The 19,203-nt window shown below is 48.0% G+C and overlaps 1 protein-coding gene across 1 annotated transcript in view; it reads right to left on the minus strand.

Annotated features, from left to right (window-relative positions):
• TGME49_203135 (dynein heavy chain family protein) overlaps positions 1–16,764 on the minus strand; it is a gene marked incomplete at both ends in the record, with an annotated part of 52,976 nt that extends 36,212 nt beyond the window's left edge. The window contains 21 exons of the mRNA XM_018779240.1: positions 186–547; positions 820–1,015; positions 1,998–2,159; positions 2,566–2,964; positions 3,598–3,966; positions 4,695–4,922; positions 5,203–5,338; positions 6,201–6,297; positions 8,484–8,594; positions 9,106–9,288; positions 9,518–9,722; positions 10,380–10,631; positions 11,772–12,216; positions 12,639–12,771; positions 13,242–13,440; positions 14,133–14,391; positions 14,724–14,949; positions 15,097–15,337; positions 15,751–15,864; positions 16,117–16,291; positions 16,637–16,764. Coding sequence (XP_018637368.1) covers positions 186–547; positions 820–1,015; positions 1,998–2,159; positions 2,566–2,964; positions 3,598–3,966; positions 4,695–4,922; positions 5,203–5,338; positions 6,201–6,297; positions 8,484–8,594; positions 9,106–9,288; positions 9,518–9,722; positions 10,380–10,631; positions 11,772–12,216; positions 12,639–12,771; positions 13,242–13,440; positions 14,133–14,391; positions 14,724–14,949; positions 15,097–15,337; positions 15,751–15,864; positions 16,117–16,291; positions 16,637–16,764 — 4,620 coding nt within the window. The remainder of the gene's footprint in view (positions 1–185; positions 548–819; positions 1,016–1,997; positions 2,160–2,565; positions 2,965–3,597; positions 3,967–4,694; positions 4,923–5,202; positions 5,339–6,200; positions 6,298–8,483; positions 8,595–9,105; positions 9,289–9,517; positions 9,723–10,379; positions 10,632–11,771; positions 12,217–12,638; positions 12,772–13,241; positions 13,441–14,132; positions 14,392–14,723; positions 14,950–15,096; positions 15,338–15,750; positions 15,865–16,116; positions 16,292–16,636) is intronic.
• Between the last annotated feature and the right edge of the window lie 2,439 nt (positions 16,765–19,203).

Below are 19,203 nucleotides of genomic sequence, written 5' to 3' on the forward strand. Positions count from 1 at the left end.
AGCAGTCAACTGCATCCCAAGCAACAGAGGCGCCAAGGAGGCGAGACAGAGAGCGATGGTGACATATACGGAACATACGCTCGATGTCCCTGACACTGAGGCAAGGATCGAAGCTGCAGACCAAACGCTCGTGCGTTTCATTCGCTGCTTCCAGTGTTCAAACGGTTGTTTCCTTCCTCGCGAACCTGCCACTTATTCTGGAGCTCCATCCAGACTTTGAGAACCGAGTCGACAGTCCGAAGTTTGTTCTGCCATTCGTCGACGACGCCCCGACAGAAGCTGATGACGTTGCCCTGAGAGACCATCGTCATGAGGTCCATCGCATGCTGTTCTAAAACCTCGATCACCTCGTCGAGTGGCTCAAGCAGCGGGACGTCTTCTCTTTCGAAGTTGAAATGGAGAGAAAGGGTTGACCAGACATTCGAGATTTCGTTGATCTTCTTGTCGATCTTCGCCTCCTTCTGTGCCAAGACCACAATATCTGACACTCCGTCTGCATGCTCGTGCAGTCGAAGCTTCAGCAGGTCCTCCAAACTGAAGTCTGGACCTGGAGGCGAAGGCGAAGGAACCGAAGGCGAGCAGGGAGAAGAATGGTATGAGTTCCTTTTGACGAACGCTTTCCTAGGTACTCCGTCGGAAAAGTGGAATTTAGATAACATCCCTCTGTAAGTACTTCAGGTTATGCAGATCCTTGTTTGCCGGATCCTCGTTAACTGTTTTTTCCATGGCCACCATGTTGAGAGCACTACGGCAAATGGTATCCAGTGTACTCTATCCCGGAAAGACCGAAGCAAGCCTTCCTCCGCAATCGAAGCCCACGTGAGGCTGCTTCTTCAAGACACCCCACAAAGGCGACCGGAAGTGTCTCCGTTGTCTCCTTTTCCTTGCCTTTCGTAAACGTTTTGCCAGCCACAGCCATCAGCTGCGTCCAGTGACGATCGCGCATGAACTCTGAATGAAGGTCGTTGATGAGAGGCAAAGCAATCTGCGTATTTGTCACTTCTCCTTGCAGCCACTGCAGACAGGAGACGCGACAAACAGGTTGACGAGGTCTGCAGGGAGTCTCGTCCCGAAGGAACAGCGTGCGGGAGAAACCGTGAAGCTTTCGTTGTCAAAGTCGTGACAGCGAGGACAAACGTTGGACCACCTCCACCATCACGTGTCTCCGAGATTCAACCAATGCCTTCAATTTCACTCATTCAGATTTAAATGCGCGCGGAACTCCCTTCTCGAGGAAGAACTCCGCATATTCAACGACTTCTTCAGCTGGAAATTTCAAACATCGCTGTTCTTGGAAAAACGACCTTGAAAACGTTAGTCACCCCAACACTGAGGCACCGCGGTCGCCTATTGGCGAGAAGGAATCCAGGAAAAACAGAAATCACTTTTGTACCGATGTGCGTGCCAATACGCAGACGCACGAGAAACGTGAGTGGCGGATTCGACTGCCAGGTAGCAGAGCAGCACAAGGCAGGGCTTCAGGGCAGCTGCGCACAGCCACGCCCGCCGATTGCTTGGAATAACGCGAGTTTGCAGATGAACATCGGAACGCCGTTGTGGAACGAACACTAGAAAATGCCAGTTTTCCATAACATGCCAAAAAAGTTCGTTGGTAAAGATGCATCGAACCCGTAGATGGTAAACGTGCGGAAACGACCATGTAGGGGCTCTGGCAACGGGACGAACTGCAATCTCGAGAAGCGACAGGAAATCCGTTAGGGCGCAAGCAGGACAGGATCTGGATCTCCTTCAGCGGGACTGTAACAAGTGAAAGTAACAGTTGCTATGCCTACATCTGCAGGAATAACTCTCTTTCCGTGTTTCTACGAGACGAGACCTCTCTTCCGATGTACGTCCACCGTTTTATACGTATATCAACGTTTCGAAACGGAAATCGATATTTGCGTATCGCTGCTGCAGGACCTATGTATTTGTGAAGACAGTGCCTGTTGCTTTCTGCTCAGAATGCGAGTTTTCTTCTGATTTAGGGTCCTCACTGCAAAAAGACGTATCGACTTGATTTCCTTGGGCAGAGCCTTGAGTTGCTGCTGCATTTCCTTTACTCGAAGAAGGAGATCATCTGTGTCGATTTGGTTCCACAGCGTTGACTTCCAATCATCGAAGGAGAATGTCCAGAGTTCAATGACATCCCAGATTCGCTGAAATGGATAGAGACAGACTTTCAGAACTCACACGATGTCGCCCTGCTCAAGAAGCTTGGAAAGCTGTTTTTTCATCTCGGCCGCTCCTAGGGCTCTTCTTGAAGCCTAGGCTCCGTCGGTTCTGATCACTCTCACACACTCTACCTTTCGTGACCTTTCCTCTTCAACGAGATCCACGCAAGTCTTCGAGAGCGCGACAAACCTTGGATTGCAGGCGCTTATGTCCCCCACCGACGCTTTCTTCTTCCCCTCACGAGGTGCCACCCTGCTTTGCTTTCAATTTCGCACGCCGCTGTCGCCCTCTTGGTGGCTGCGGACTTAGTCAAGGTCCGCTAAGGTTTATCTCAAGCATTTGCCCCAAGGCAAATGGCGCAAAAACAGGAACACGTCTACAAATGCTTACCTTTAAAAGCCTTAGATCAACAAAGGTGTCTTTCAGTTGTCTGTATCCGGACTTTGCCATATCGAAGAGCATTTCTAAATTGTTGAAATCCTTCGCTCGACTTTCCATCACAGTCGTTCTCTTGTAGAAGCTGTCCAGGCACTTGTACACTTCTGCGCGAGGGAAATCATGGCGAAACGGCGCCTCTCTCAAGAACTCTTCTCGGAAGCTCTGAACCTCGTCGCTGAACGTCGCCAAAGTCTGCTTTATGTTTGACATTTCCTGCATCTGCATCGGCAAAATCGCCTCCTTAATTTCAAACGCCCTTCGAACCACTTCCTCCCATTTGGAAGGCGCAGCCTCAAGAGCGACCAGACGCTCCTCCGAGATCGAACAGCCATGCTTCTTCAGCAAAGCCACCTGAAGGTAACGAAGGAAAGCTTTTTGTCATCTCGGAGTTGGAGTCCCATTCAGTACTTTTGGTGTGCTAAAAGGTCTTAAGCAACTGGTTGTCAGTGTCTCATAACTGGGGGCACGATGAATACTCCAGATGTGATGAAGTCTCGCGAACAACTGGGCTTTTTCCTGATCACATGTGGAGGCGTATCGAGTGTCCTGGGCGCTCGTGTGACTTTGCAAGCAGAAAGAACAAAGCACATATTCTCGTGCGGGGAAGAAATGTGCAGACGAAACGCGGCCTCGACCTCCATCCTGGGGTGTGAGCGTCGGATCTGCCTTCCTACCTGACGATCACCGATGGTCGGCGAGAACTCAGGAGAGAGAGAGATTTACGAAAGATGTGTCTCGATAATTCCAGGAAACCCAAACCGGAGGGTACACAATGCTGAGGAGAGTGCCATGACCCCAATTGTGTTTGAGTTTTCAGCGTTCTCTTTACTGGAACTTATCACAGAAGGGGAAGAAGAAGGAGCAACCACCGCCAGAATATGGGCCGCTTGGCTGCGCCGTGAGCGCGTCTGCGTTCTCTCGCCTACGCTGGTGGATGCCTGTGCTTTCAGACTGCCATTTTTCGGTTTCCTCGACCCGACTCACCTGTTCTCGAATGGGAACAAAGAGAGTTTTGATGGCGTCGATGGCGATTTTCACATCGCGAATGTTAGTCATGACGCTGTAAAGTGCCTCTTTGTTTTCGTCGTCCTCAAAGGGAATGTCGCCATGGAGGTAACCCAGCATCTTGTTGATGAAGCCGGTGACTCCATCGATACGCGCGACGCAGAAATCGTGGAGAAAGCTGGTATACTGATTTGCCCACTTTGTCGCCAACTGACTCAACTGAATTTTCGTCGGCTGCGCGTTGACTCGGACCCAGCAAATATCAACAGGCGTCTTGAAGTTGGAAATCTCGTTCCGGATTTTCTGGAAGTAGCTGATCTTCTCATCGAACCTCGACAACGGAGGAATCTAGAACCACACGCGGAAATACACGTTTCGCTTTTTAGTCTCTTTCTACGTCTGTCATGGACTCGTGTGTATAAAGACCAGTCGGCTCTTCTGGAGGTCAACCGCCACTGCTGAAACTGCACGAGGTGTTCTGGGCAGGCTCAGAAACACACAACCCCATGAACGCGGGAGACCGTTCGCCATCCGAGAGCCTCCGAAGGTCCTGCCCGTACTCTTGAGAGCAGAACCCAAAAGTCCTGACATGCCTCGCGGTCCCGACGTTCCCGCCTGCAGGCCCAGTCTCACGTTCAAGTAGAGAATATGACGAACTCAAAACGCAGAAAAAACTTCGGTTTTCAGTCCAGTTCACCTTCCTGGCCAAAACCTTATTAATACCGCTCAGCGGTCCAGCGACGGTGGAGGAGCCTTCTAGAAGAGAGCCTCCCCGTCACCCGCCAAGGGGATCACTTCAGAGTCTGCTCTTCTGCTTCCAACTCAAAACGTGAACGTCTCATAGACCCAAACATGTGTACCCCAAGTGGCGTCGTGCCCCCACCATAAAAAATATAGTACGCACCCACCTACGTACAAACGGACATTCATGCATAAACATACGCACGCATATGGATATTTATAATTAGATATATTTCTGGAGGTTTGTGTTATTTTAACTACAAACATATATGCATGTATAAGCAAATCGACTGCGCAGTCGCTTGGTGTCGAGAGATACACGACTCGAGGCTTACGGGTCTTCCAGGGTCGACCCCAATCACTTCCATGATTTGGTTGAACGACTCGCTTTCTGAGTCGGTCCAATCCTCGACGAGTTCTCGTGGGTCGTCCGAAAGAAACTCTTCCAGAACGTCTCGGATGTCTCTCTTCCACAGGAACGAGTATTCCTCGAAGGTGAGGAGATACTCATTCAACTTTTGTTTCGTTGCGTCGAGCAGCTTCGTCAAGCGAGACCGTACTGCCTGCCCAGGAAACAGGGTCTCACAATACGGTGTTTGCAGCAAGACGAAAGCTGAAGATGCTCGGAACGGTTTTTAAAGTCTGATGTTCCATTCGGCCTTGTCTCCCAACTGAACTTCTAAAATCTGACCTCGCTTTTCTCTCACCCGTTTGGCCTTGCCGATTTCAACTCCCCTCGCGTTCCGCCTCATGAAAAGAGCCTGTCTGTGTCGTCCCCTGAACGGGGGAAGCCGACGGGCGGAAACCATTCAGAGCCTCCACTGTTGTCTCCGCTTTTCTTACCATAACTACGAAATTGTCCTTCACTTCATTTAGGTAGTCTCCACTTCCAGAGTCTAGCCGCGCGACGGTTGTGGCACATTTGTAGAAGTCACTGATCCACTGGTCAAACAGATCCCGAATTCCCGGGTTTCCTCTCCTGCGTGGCATAGCAGGGTCGTAAACATCGCGCAGGGCCACAAGGGATAAACTAGAGATGTAGCATTCATGTACAGCTACAGTACATGCTGTCTTGAATGGCGGTGAGCCCTTCCGTGGTCTAAGAAGGCCATACCGAGATATCCACTCAAAAAGTTAAACTCTCTGTTCAACGGTAGAGTGAGAAGGAATCTTCGTATTCTCAAGCTTTTGTCTATCTCGCTATCTGTGTTCCGCGCAAATCACAACAGAACAGGTTGTGCTGACGTTGGACTGAGGTCCATGTGAAACAATCAAAGCGTTCTATGATCGGCCTAGGTCTTTTTCCTAGAGGTCGTCACCAAAGGCGACGACGACTGTTGTCTCCGTAAACTGTTAGAATCGAAAGCAATATGTGTACGACGCTTGGAGAACGAAGCGCAACCCTTCCTTTCAAGGTTTGTTCGGTACAAACCAACAAATGACCAGTGGTGAACCAACGTTTGAGAGGGTGCTCGCTGCACTTGAAACTGTCACCACAAACACAGCGGGAGCTTCGCGATATCCTCGTCTACGCAGGAGCTGTGAAATTACTTCAGCGATGACTCAAGGGAGAGAAGCTTTCTGACGCAGCGCCAGCGGATACAAGCGGCAAGAATCTAGCAGTCCCGGCGCGGTACTTCTCTCCGCTTCTTGGGTAGAAAACAATCGCAAAACAGCCTGTTTATTTCTGTGTCTCCTCTTGAGCCTATATGCTGTGTTTTCGCAGAAGATAAGGCTTGTCACGGAACGACTTGTTTGTCACTGCAGTTGCTTTTCTCGCTTTTCTTTGTTCAACCAACATAGAGAAAGAGGGGTATATCGCACACAGCTGTTTTGCTTACTTGTCATGTTCAAAAGACGGGACAAAGTCAATGGTATTTCCAACGAGCTCGAGCTTAACTTCAAACAGCGGGGCGGCCTCCGGCTTAGGTTGCATGGCTGCAACAGGAATTAGGTCAGTACTGTTGTACCAAGGGCAATCAACTTTGGGACAGGACTCTGTATATGCTGCTTTTGTCGCTTCATGCAATTTAAAAGGAATTTTAAATTATAAATCTGATGATTGTTTTGCACGTAATAATCTTAAAAATACAACCACCCCAGTGGACTGTTTAAGACAGCTAAAAGTGTTGGATTTCAGTATCCTACGACATTAAGATTATTTCAAATCAGTTCTGTTCTAGGCTTAATATATGGATTACTATAATCACTCGTATTGACAGCGATAGAAAACTACAACTCAGATGCTAGTCTTTTCCGTACCATCGTACTAGGAATAATCTCCTCTGAGGCAGGATTATTTATAAGCTTCTTCTGGGGACAGTTTTACCTTTAAATGCATAACTAACCTAATCTTGAATTATACTTTTTCATATGTTCGTAGCTAAAATGGTATAATTTTTGTCATAAATATTTTTTTTAAAAATATAATATTAATTACGCTAAATCATTATTAACAAATTCGTCTTTTTGTAATATCATTATAGATTTAAACTTAAAACAAAATGATTTATTTATTAAGACTTTAAAATTTAACTTTAATTTATTTTCATATCATTTCAGAATTAAAAATACAGATATTTTAAAATATGCTAGATATAAAAGTTCTAAAATTTTAAATTTAATAAATTTTACAGCTCTACAAACTGATTTAATTAAGAATAAAAAAGCTATATTAAAAACTCTAATTTATTTGAAATCTCTTTTTAAGTTAAACAAATTTGAATAAGAATTGTCTCTGAGACAAGATTGTTTATAAGCTTTTTCTGGGGAGTATAAACTACGAATTGGACTACTGGTTTAGATCTTGAAGGCCTTTGTTTACCAGATCCAAGTTCTATTGCGCTCTGCTAAATCTATATATCAATCTAGAAAATCAATTGCTTATTGGTTTATTTTTAGTAATTCTATACTAGCAAAAAACATGTTTGAAACGTATTTACAAGTTGAACTACTCGTTCAGATCTTGAAGGCCGCCGCTTAACGGGGTTCTGCCATGCGAGCTGCTAGCTGTTGTCGTCTGCCTAAATCTGACAGCGTAGGATCCGACTTTATCTGTCACTCGTACTACGTTCAGGTCCGTATGTTACATCGCAAAAGGCATTTTCCGGGGACGTGGACTCCAGTCAAATTCATGTTCATCAGTGCCCTTTTTCTGTCGCAGACCGTGTGGGCAGGTTTTGGGAGGAACGGGTTCTGAGCTGTAGGGCTGCTGGTACACCCGTGAGTGATGGTTTTCCCAATTGGCCTCCCACTGAAGAAGCTGCAAGTCCTTTGTTGTTGGCGTTTTTCCTCCTGTAGGGGCTCTTGATGCAGTGTCAGCAACTCTATGCAACTTTACCAGAATTACGAATAATACAGCAGAAATCAAGAAAATAAAGGTTTGTGTATTTGTGCGCAGACACACTTTGTCTTGTTTCTTGGAGCATTGGTAGCGACTTGGGCAGTCACAATACTGCATAGACAGTAGATCTACGTGCTGCCTTTTGTGTCATCCTTCTCGTGTGTTTAGCAGGTTCAACTGGAGTAGTTCCGCGTGATGCAGTCGTGACTCTTGCACTGCAAGATCCATTCTAGTTTCTTGCCTAGTTCCACTGTGTTTCGCCTCGATGTGCGTTGGCGTATGTCACGTGCATACACTAACTACGTATTATTATGCGGTAAAAGCACCACACGGTTTAGCTATGATATGTGTGTACTTAATGTTAGCCTTGCAATGAGAATGCTCTAACATTCTTTGTTGCGACTCTGCTGCTACTTTTGCCACCATCATCGGCATCAGGTTGTGGCAGCTGTCTAGTATCAAGGCGCATGGTTCTGCTCCTGTCTCTTCGGTGAATTGAGAAAACGGTCCAAGCCACTCTTTTAAGGTGTCAAGATCCAAACCGTGTCGTAATTTGATGAATCCTTACAATAATGTGAGGGGGAAGAAAAGAAAATAGCATGGCCGGACGTGCATCGTGGACTTTTTGCCAAAACCAACTAGGCGGAAAATACAGAAGAGTACTTCACTACAAACCTGTAAAAGGCAGCGCAAGTCTGGTTGTGTTTAGGCAGGCGGTGTCCGTTGTTTCGTGGAGGCTGGTCTTGTGCGAAAACTGAAAGCTCGGTTCAAAACGCCTCACCTGCCTCAAGAGTCTTGCACAGCTGCTTCAAGGAGATGACTATAAGGGCCGTAAACCCTTGGATGACAAGGGAATTGACGAAGTCTCCATGCATCCTCCATTGAGGGGCACCTAAGATACGTGCAGGACAGAGAGGGGGAGAAACCAGTTAACAGACATTTGCATAGAAACTTAGAACATAGCATTGCTACTGGTATATCACTTTTTTTTTCGACTGTCTCTAGTAGTATAGCGTATGGTTCATTCAGAATTATGCCATAGAAGAGGACTTTCCCCTGCTTGTATGGAGATTTCGAGGAAGGTACTTGGAGTAGAGACTACGACTGGAGACATCTCCAAGGATCTCAGGATAAACCAAACAGACAGGAGACAAAGTGAGCATTTGAACACTTAAAGACCATTCATCAAGTACCGCATTCGCAAAAAGGCGCGCTCGCCTCTTGTTAGGACAGCTGTACTCTCTAAGCCTTGTTAGTGGGGAAAGAGGTAGACACTACAGAGCACAAAAAGGCCGTCGTGATCCGCATCCATGAAAACTATTGAATCCTAACCCATTGATCGACGTCTTTATCTTGCGTTCTGGGTCGATTTCCCGACCTCTGTTGTCAATATATCTTCTTGCCTTTGCTTGTTTTGAGTGCATCTGCAGAGTCCTTCAGAAGTTTGTGAATTTCCTTCCCCTCCTCGCTCATCTGGTGATGCCGGATCGACACACTGGCACGCAGCATCTGGTCGATGTCATCTGGGGACAGTGGCTTAGGTTTGCGTTCGAAGAGAGGCTTCTCTGCCCAGCTTCCCAGAATTCCTGAGAGTCCGAGGCAAGAGACCGAAGGCGACAGGCTACCGCGTAAGCAAAGAACGATTTTTCTCCGGCACCCACTATTAACACTATAATACCTAGGATTCTGATATGATTTCAGTTACGAGATGCACACAACCGCGTTGTTTATCAGTTCCGACAGTACAGTCCATAAAGCATTGAATATGACTCCACTTTGAGGTACAGACGACTCGACTTTTTGAGGCCGTTTTACCGATGATCTTTTGGATGGTCGCCTTCATCGTGTTGCAGATCCCGAATACCTCGGTCACGACAGTCATTGCCTGGCCGAGGAAGACGTCGACTTCCTCCGAGTACTGCCATCGTAGCTGTGCGAGGCCAGGAGCCAGAATTGCGTTGATTCTTTCAATTCTTTCAAAAAGCAAGGGCCTCTCGTTAGGAAGCAACTCCGTCAGAATCTGGCAAGCAGTAAAAAGCAAGGGAAAGAAGCAAACAGTGCGAGAAAAGCGATTCAGTGAAGGATCACAGGGGCTGCACGCTGGTGAGCTTCGCCTCAATCTGAGATATTCGACCTCCCGGAGCGTATATTGCTAGCGTGTGCTTGTTTTCGTTTGCTTCGTGTTTGTTTTCTCGATGGATGAGCAGACGAACCACGGAGGCACTACGGTGTCTGTGATGTCTATCTTCCTCCAGAACGTGTGAAAGATCCCTGTCTCGACCAGCACCTGGTTTTTCCGCGTGAAGGGTATACGGTTTAGCACTTACCACCAACCACACTAAATGTCTAATCTGACGCTGGAGTAACCCTATGCGATTCCCCCTTTCAAAGGAGTTTTTCGAGTTGTTTGTAGATGGTCCTTGCTGCCCGAACGTGGATGCAGTCGCCGAAACTAAGCTGTCCCTGCAGCCAGTCTCCCGCTACATGGCTTTCGTCTGTCTCATGCGCCACTTCACTGTGGACTTCGCTTATTACTCAGAGCACTGTGGTCCTCTCAATAAGACTCGTAGGATAGAGATTAATCAACCAGTAGAACGAGATCGTCTTTATTGCGAGTAACCCTGTTCATGAAGTTGGAACTGCTCTGTCCTCTACGTTCGAGGGCCAACACCCTTACTTGGTTGTACATTGAAACAATCAATTCCAAGCTGTCGGTCTGCCGGCGGTAGGTGTCGAATTTCGAGTACACTTCACGCGCTCCGCCAGGAACAGGAAGATCCTGCATTTCGAGGTACTTCACCTCTCGCATTAGGCGAGTGAGTGCCGGATCGAAGTTGACCTTGAGGAGACCGTTCTCCGTTCGCCGGAGGAGAAGATCTCCGAGCTTCTCCTTAGTAGGTTCCACAGACGTGTCTCCCCACCGTGTGCGCTGAAGATTGTAAACGATCACTTGCACAGCGAATGATGCATAGGCAAAAGCTTAGTTCTGTCTTGAGACTGACCGGAGGTCTACGCAGTGGCATCTGAGCAAAGCGCGAGAGACGGTGCAGTTGCCACACGCTTGAAAAGGAGACACAAGTGTGTCCATCGGATCTCAGGGAGCCTGAGAGCTTGCCTCTCCACTGGCAATACAGTTCCCTTGCTTCCTACGGAGAGCCCAATCGACTAGTGTATTCCGGGCACATCTTGTGTTTTATCGGTATCCCCCCAAATCCAAGGCCTTCTTACGATTTTGTAGTCACGGATTCGAAACAGTGTGTGTCCGGTATATGCGCGTGAGCTGTATATACACACGTGCTTTCTCTGCGCCTATGCTCCGTCTATATCAACTGCGCTGTGGTTCTATTATCTACTAAGACTGGCCACCTTTGTGGACGGAGGCGACGCCCTCAGACTACAAGCGAGTGTCATATTCCCCCCTGTCTGCCATGGTATTCAGAAATCATGACGAAGGCGCAAGTTCGCTGCTGACTGCTACAGTCATCACAAACATAAAAGCCGCATTTAGGACGCAAAGTCAAAACTAGACCATGTCCTGTTACTATCAAACAAAAAGTAGATACGGTCTCTGTTCGACCGGTCCGCTATCCGTCACTCTATAAATCAAATCGAGTAAACCGAGACAGTATGATATCTAGGATACCGACGTAGACACCATCTATGAATACTAACAGCCTCGTTCTTGATTCCTATTCACACCTAGGAAAGTCAATATGGTTTCAATTTGGATACAGATACCCAAGTTCGTTGTAATCCTTTACCACACCTACGATGCTGAATATGGCTTTTGTTGTGAGACACAGGCAGCGATTCCTTCCTCATTTATGTACACGACCTCCACAATGCGACGACCAATTCTGCTAGATTCTGTGAAGTTGCCTCGCTTGTTCCGACGTGCCAGTCAGGGGAACGCAAGGTGCCTCATAACGCCAACGTGGCTTTTGCTTTTGCCCCATTCGAGTGTCACGCAGGTGATTTGTATAGTGTGAGGGTTAAATGTGGCCCGTCGAGGAACGGAACCCGTCACCGCAAAAAAGATGCTTCGATCGTGGTCAGTAACGAGCCTCACTATCTCTTCTTCGTACTCTCGAATGGCCCTGACAACGCAGTGGTACTGTTTCTCGACCTCCTTGAACTCTTCGGGTTTTTCCTGGACGCTCTTGCTGAAGACCAACAGACGCTGCATAGGCTCTTCTACTCGCTCTCTCAGGGCACGTGCCCAAAAGAGGGCTCCTGCAACAGGAGGTTGGTTTGCAAAGCCTGGTACGTTTCCTGCTTGCTGCTGGATGGCTGCACAGCCTTCTTTGAAAATCTTCTGCACTTCCTTCACGTCTTGTTTGTACTGTTGAAGCAAGAGAGCATGTTTCTTCTCCAGCTCGTCTTTGATGATTGGTCTGTCCAGGAGGCTCCCAAACGACTCAAACAGTTTGATCCTACCTAAGATAGTGTTGCTGTCGTCGAAGCCCGCCGTCAGCACAGACGTCAGCCTCTGCTCCAGCTCCTTGACGTTACATCTGCATGGCAAAAGCGGAAACTCACGGTCTGTCAAATTGGAATGGTGTAGAGTGCATTTACTTGAACGTATGGTAGCGCGCACGTGTTAAAAAAAGCCCAAATTTAACTGTACTCTCAATTCATAGTACTCTTCAAAACGAATCAAATAGTTGCTGAAAGGGGTGGCACAGTTGACGGGGCTGGGGGTTTACTCTTCAAATCGACCGGAAATGATCCTGCTTCCGCGTCACGTGCTAACGGTACTATCGCGTTTTGGGTAAGCGCCACGCGACCATGTGGCTAGGCTTTTCGAGTATCTACAGCGATCAAAATTATGCAGACATGACTTGGGAATCGCTGAGGAGTGCGTGTTCACCGTCTCCCCATGCAGCACAGAACAACCAGTATCGTCACAGTTGTCTGCCCTACGGTGGTTATTTACCGGAACCTGTAGAAGTGGTCATCTAGCTGTGTACAGTCGACATCCATGACGTCGTAGTCGACCTGCTGAAAATCGTCGACGAGGCTCTTGAATTCCTCGAACAAAGTCAAAACGTTGTTTGTTAGGGCCTTTCCTGAGATAAAAAACAAGTGATACCATGAGCGTACTGTCAGTAAGTTGCCAAGGTATGCGCTTGCGTTCGAGGAAGGCCTCCCCTATCCACACGACCCTCTGTAGAGTTCAGCCGAGTTGCTAGACTCCGCGGATCGATGCAATTGTGTGTTCTGCCAGGTGGCCTGAAATGTCACGCGTATGTACACCTTTTTCAAACTAGCGTTGGAGCGCACTTCTTCATTCGGTAGTCCACTCTCAACTTAGCACATATGTTACTGCTATGGTCCTATACTCGTATAGTACGTCGAATTCTTGCCAGCAAATCACCGTCTAACAAATTGAAACGAGAATTTCTATCTTCTTGTCTCTCGAACCAGTGGTCGATCTGTCCGAAGCGCTCGTGGGCATTCAAGGAATGTTTACATGGAGTAAGTCTATGAGGGAGTATAGCATGCCGGTTCATGCTGTGTTTCCTTGCGTGTACCGCACCTTTTGTGCCACAAATTTCGATTTTTTCCAACTTGTTAAACTGCACCACCGTTTTAGTAAAGTCGTGGAGGGCCTTATTGCGCTCTCTGTATGTATCCAGGCGCAAAAAGAGAGCCTCATTCTTTGTTTGCCAGGGACATCCATCCCTTTCTGCCTGGCTGCGGTACTTCAGATAGACCTTTTTGAAGTTGTTGCACACCTGCACTCATTGCCGGGGCATAAATCACACTGAGACACTGAGTCGCTGTCGACGTCTCTTACGAAACTCTTGCTATTGCACATTCGTTACGCTCCACCCGTGATACGTGGATTACTGTTATCAGTCGCATTAACATCGAGAGAAAGGTGCTCCTTGGTTACTAGTATGATCAGTACCATCGTACTGGGAGTACGCTCAGCGGCAGTAGCCTGTTTGACACAATTGATAACAGGGAGCTACAGCGAAGGCGAGTACGCATTATGTAGACCACAAAAGTGAAGGAGAAGGAAATGCAGCACTGTCGAGTTCTAACGAATTCTACTCCCTCTGTCCATTTGGGAGACATCAGAATAAACGGACACGCGAAAGGCCACAGCTGCAGATCATCCCAGTCGCACAACCACCCCTCATTTCGATACCCCATTGCTGTTTTTGCATATACGAAGCCTGCTGTCTAGAATTCTTTGGGAGGAATCCTCTCTCTTTTAGGTGGTGTTACAAGCCGCGGGCGTTTTCCGCTGAGTGGCCGTTGCCGCAGTATATTCTGCATGTTGCGTGACGACCGGTCTTCTGTGGCGTAGATCCGTGTAGCCCCCTCTTTTTTGGGTGGCGAGCACTTGGGGATGTGATCTATGGGCCATGAAATTTGTCTTTTTATCCCCTCGTTGCATGCAATCGTTTCAACGACTCACTGTGAGAGCCGTCCCAAGCTTGTCGAGGGCTTCCTTGGGGTCGTCGTTCTGAATATGCTTGAAGACCTCCTTCCCGCTGATGTATCGAAGCGCTTGAGCAATTATGGCATTGCATATTTCCTTCATCAGCACAACGAGACGTGCCGGGGTATTGTAGAACTCAGAGTGTTCCCATATCAGCAAAATGTTCTGTAGAATCGGCTCAAAGAGATTTTCGAGCGTCGTAAAATCAATTGTCTCGTCCATCAATCGCACTAGCCTGCATTTTGGTGTTCGCAACAAACATATTGCTAATGCCATGTCGATGATTAGCACTTCCTCCGTCTATCCGTCAATGCATCCTAAAGAGAGGGGAGTTCTCAACGTCGGTGACGTCGCTCTCTTTGGAGCGAAAATAACTAAAACTGGCAAATGAATACTAACCGATACCGCACGTCGTCAATCAGCTGACAGAAGTGATTGTGCCTGCAGTTGTGTTTTTGCATTAACTGTTCCTCTTGTATCCGCTGCTCCCAAACCTAGGGGAACAAGAATTCCCGGTTACCGCGTAGGGTGTGTGAATGCTATCTTTGTTCGCTGAGAACGCACCACGGCTTCAACGTAGAGAGAAACTTGACGTTATCTCTGGCCTCTTCGCGTGCGACTTCAACTTCTCTACGTAGTTTGTTGAAGGGAGAGACGTATGTGCTTTCATTTTGTTGGAGGAACTGTTGGACATGGAGTACCGCTTCGTCTGCCAGCTGCTCGCTGACCGAGTCCAAATTTGCGGCTCGATTTTCCCAGAATTGGATTTCTTCAAGGGGTTCAGGATTCTGGCCTGAAGACAAGGATGGAAGCTGAGAAGCTGACACGGTATCCTATGCAGCTCAACTTCCGAGGTCAGATGCCCTTCTAGGGGCAGAGTGTCTTTTTTGTCCGGCACTACACCGGCGACAAGGAGATGCGCGATGGGCGGAGCTCTCACCGTCGTTCAGAGACTGAGCGGGGTTCTTCTCCAACACAAGACGAATTTGTTTTGTCCACATGATCACTGAGTCCTCGTAAAGATGTAGCTTTTCTGAAGTCGAACTGTCGCCCGGGAGATCGTCCGGAGGTGTCGGCAAGAGGGTCCGCCCGCTCATCACCCCCACGGTTGCGTGCAATTTTGCCAGAAACCGGTTATACTTTTCAAGAATGTCCTTCGTTACAAAATGTGAAAGACCCGCCTGCAGGTCCAGACCATCGGAAATTCGTGCTCTGTCGAGAGGAGGCGGCGTCGCTGCGACATGGTACAGCCTCGGTCAGTTTTCGAGTGTCACATGTCGACCAGATACGTTTTGATAATCGAATGTAGCGTAGATTATTTCATCAAATGCAGTGAGGCAAATCCAGCTGATGTGTGTCGCGTCTCCCAAGGGGTGCTGATGCCGTTTTGCGTCTATCTAAATGTACTTCGAGTCAGGGGAGCTGGTTAACATTACGCAAGTGCTCGTGCCGTTTTTCTTTGCGCACAGGAGGCGAAACATGTGTATTGCTTTCGAAGTTATTAATTCGATTTACATGTTTCCGTGACGGACGTGCTTGACGTATTGCGACGTGAACCTCTGCATCAAAATGGCCAAGTCAACATGTTTCCTACTTGGTTAGCGGGATTTGACAAAGTGCTAAGGTAGACGGCGCTGCACATCTCATGGAGCATTTCCATGATCGCAGCTGTGACCTCTAGACAGAGGATGGTCGACTCGACATTCTCCTGCAGGCATTTCAGCGAATGGCAGGTATGGTCAGATGAGGAAGCACTAATGTATCGATTTCCAGAGGTAGGTGAACGGCTGTCACGGGCTGTCTTCATTTTGGAGTGGACAGCACGCGTATTTCACTTCTTCGGGTCACAAAAAGACGAAGTCTTGCTCGCCAGTGTCCTCCGGCATAAGGATTCAGTCTAGTTTTTCAACACAGTGTTTCGAATCCCTGGTACAGTAGAGCCACTGTAAACTGAACTTACGCTCGTGATGACAACATTTCTCTCCGCTCTCAACATTAAAAGGTTTTTCTTCTTTCCCATCTGACAGGGTTGCGGAACTTCGTGAACAGATGCGATAACGGTGTCAGGCGAGCTTCCCGTCTGGAAGAGAACGAAATGGTTCTCGGCATCGTCCAGAAAATTGACAACTGATTTCCTGTTTCAGCATCCAAACAAAGGGAGGCAGATAAACTGACGTGGCAACCAAGTGCTCAGCAACCCACTTTCACCCGGAAACTGAAGATTACAGTCTCTCTGCTTGTTTGCAACCACTCTAATCCTATTTGTTACATTGCCTCTGATGTGAAACTCCGGCTTTCTCTGAAGGTCCGGATTTTCAGTAGGGTCTAGGAGGTCTATCCCATCCGCGACTACCCCGGACGGAGCAGTAGGAAACATCTAGAGCGGAAGTAACCTGCCGTGCCGACGAAGAATATGGGTCTGCCCATTGCGGGCGGAACGTGGTGCGGCCGTGTTGCTCTTTAGGCGATGTTTTTCTTACAAGGAGTTTTCGTCAGTTTCGAAAGCTCTCCTGAATTTCTCCCACACGTGTCGTTTCATTCCGAACGCCGCAAACACCCTCTTCTCAACCCACAAAAGGCGGGCATCAGGCTCTTTCTTCTCAGCCATGGTTGCAGAGCCACAAAACACACTTGGCTTAGTAGGCGCAGATGATGATGGGTTTGAGCGGCATTAGTATCGCTTCGTAATAATGTCCAAAATCAGTGTTTACGCGGTCCTTTGCAAATACATAGTATATTTCGCAAGACGCGCCCTTGATTTCAACTTCACAGGGTTTTCACTGGCATTGAAAACAAAGTAGAAACAAATTGGTCCAATTGTACTGACAACAAAGGACAATCCTTGGTCCTCATGCTATACAATAACTGCCTGCATAAAAGAGACCTGGTCAGCCAAAGCATGCATTCGTTTGCAAGAATGAAGAGCCCTAAGTGCTCCCTAGTATGTGATGCCGGAACTGCACAAAAGACGAGAGGGGGATACTTCGCTCCTCAGCATCGATCTATGGATGTACGAGTGAAAAAAACAGGAAAACAACTGCCATCATGCTTGACCACCTATCGACTGGCACCGGCGGGTTCAGCTCGGAGGTGATCTTGTCAACAGGGGCAAAAGGTACACCAGCTGGCTGAATAATCCGTTTCATTGACAGCGGTTGGCGGCGGTTGGCCTTGCAAGACTATGCAATTCTCGCTAAGAATGGGGGAGCTAGAACACAGATGCACGCACTTGCAGACATTGGGGGAAGTTGCTTGAAGGAAACCCTCACTCAAGATCCACCTTCAGCTACTATTTTTCTTGCTGCTTGTATCAAACTGGGGCACCAAAAAACAGTGGTTGACAGAGAAACCTCTGCTTTCCGCTGCTCCTTTGGTCCAAACCGTCTACTGTGGTATAATTGTCGAGTGGAAACAGCGACACGGAGGTCTCTGACTAGAGGAGACCCCTTTCTTTTTATTACGACTCATCTTTACCGGCTGACTTTTCCAAGTCCGTGTACAGGCACATTTCGTATTCAATACGCTCTGTGTAAGCCAGCATTACACCTCCGCAGCATGAGCAAATCGCGCCCCGTACGCTGCCAGTTCAAAAGGCGATCTTTCACAACGCCATTTTCTGCAGGGAGGAAGAAAAGGATGGGCACAAACCACGGCGGGGAAAATGGAAACAAAGCAGATTATTGACGCAACAATGGGCAGTGTCTTTTCATTCCGAAACAATAAGGTGGAGCAAGCAGAAAAAGGGGACAGGTGATCCCCGACCTGCTCCGAACATGCGCGCTCTGGGAGGAGGAGCGTCGCGGCCAGAAAACTGTACATCATTTTCGGCGCGAACTACAACGAATGACGTACATTGGGAGATTCATCGACACTGTGGAACCAAATATGACAAGAACAGGAGATGGAACAGATTCACTGGAGCCGTGTTCTCGACTGACAAGGCTTTACCGCGTAACTCCTCCGGCATGACATTCAAAAATCGGATGTGTTGGTCGACGAAAAATAAGATTCATCGCTTAATGACGGTCAAACATTGTAGGGACACTCCGGTGCGGTTTTCACACGAAGCTCTCGTGGTCTAATTACGTTCAGCACGATTGCTGTAGCACCGATCCATGCAGCATTTCAGTTGGATCATAGCAGAGGGTTGGGTGCTCTATGCATGTTGCTTAGCAGTTCACTAGGCGTCCTGTACACCCTCATACTGTTATTTTCGCATGCAATTCAGACTACGTCCATGTTTTATACATGCCACAGATAATATCGTTTTCAGAACGCACTGCATCACAAGCGGTTGATTTTGTAGATCGCCTGCCTTTGCCAAAAGGCTTCCACTATGATAGATTATGTAGACCACAGATTCACTCGCAGGCTCGCAGTCTAATGCGTGCTGACGTCGAAACCAGCGACGGGTGCGGCACAGGATGACCACAGCGCACTGTAAAGGGGGTACCAGGACGAACCGCGGGCGATATAGTGCCTCATCGAAGTGCTTCAGACTCAACTATATGAAGTGAAATGCCCCCAACGCAAGTACAGGCCATCGTCTCAACCAAGCTGCAAAGCAATGTTTACCGCGTGTTTGTAAACACAACATACTAAACGGAGAATAAAGGGTTTCTCATCGGGGCAACCTACAGGATAAGCGTCTGTGTGAGTATAGAGGAATACCTGCATGTAATCCGTACACTGGAGGCAGGTGTCTACATACTTGGTATGCAACACATTTATGGATTTCCGTATATTAACAACTAACTGCATTTCATCTTTTCTGTTGATACCAGCTGGAAAATCCCGCTGGTGCGTCGCATGCTCTAAAAGTCAGTAGCCATCTTTCGCCACAGCGAGAGAGTGACAAAATGTCGGAGAAGTCTCGGTTCTGCCACCTCAGGTGTTTGAACCTCTGACAGACTGTCGTGAACCACCGCTAGAACACCGGTCGCACATCGTGTAGATGTCAGGAGCTAGTGCTTGATAACTCAATGTTCCAATGAAATCAATGATGAGTCGAGATTTCCTACGAGACACTTCTGCTGTCGCAACGCCT

Source organism: Toxoplasma gondii, chromosome VIIa, assembly GCF_000006565.2.
Source record: "Toxoplasma gondii ME49 chromosome VIIa, whole genome shotgun sequence".
Classification (NCBI taxonomy): domain Eukaryota; phylum Apicomplexa; class Conoidasida; order Eucoccidiorida; family Sarcocystidae; genus Toxoplasma; species Toxoplasma gondii.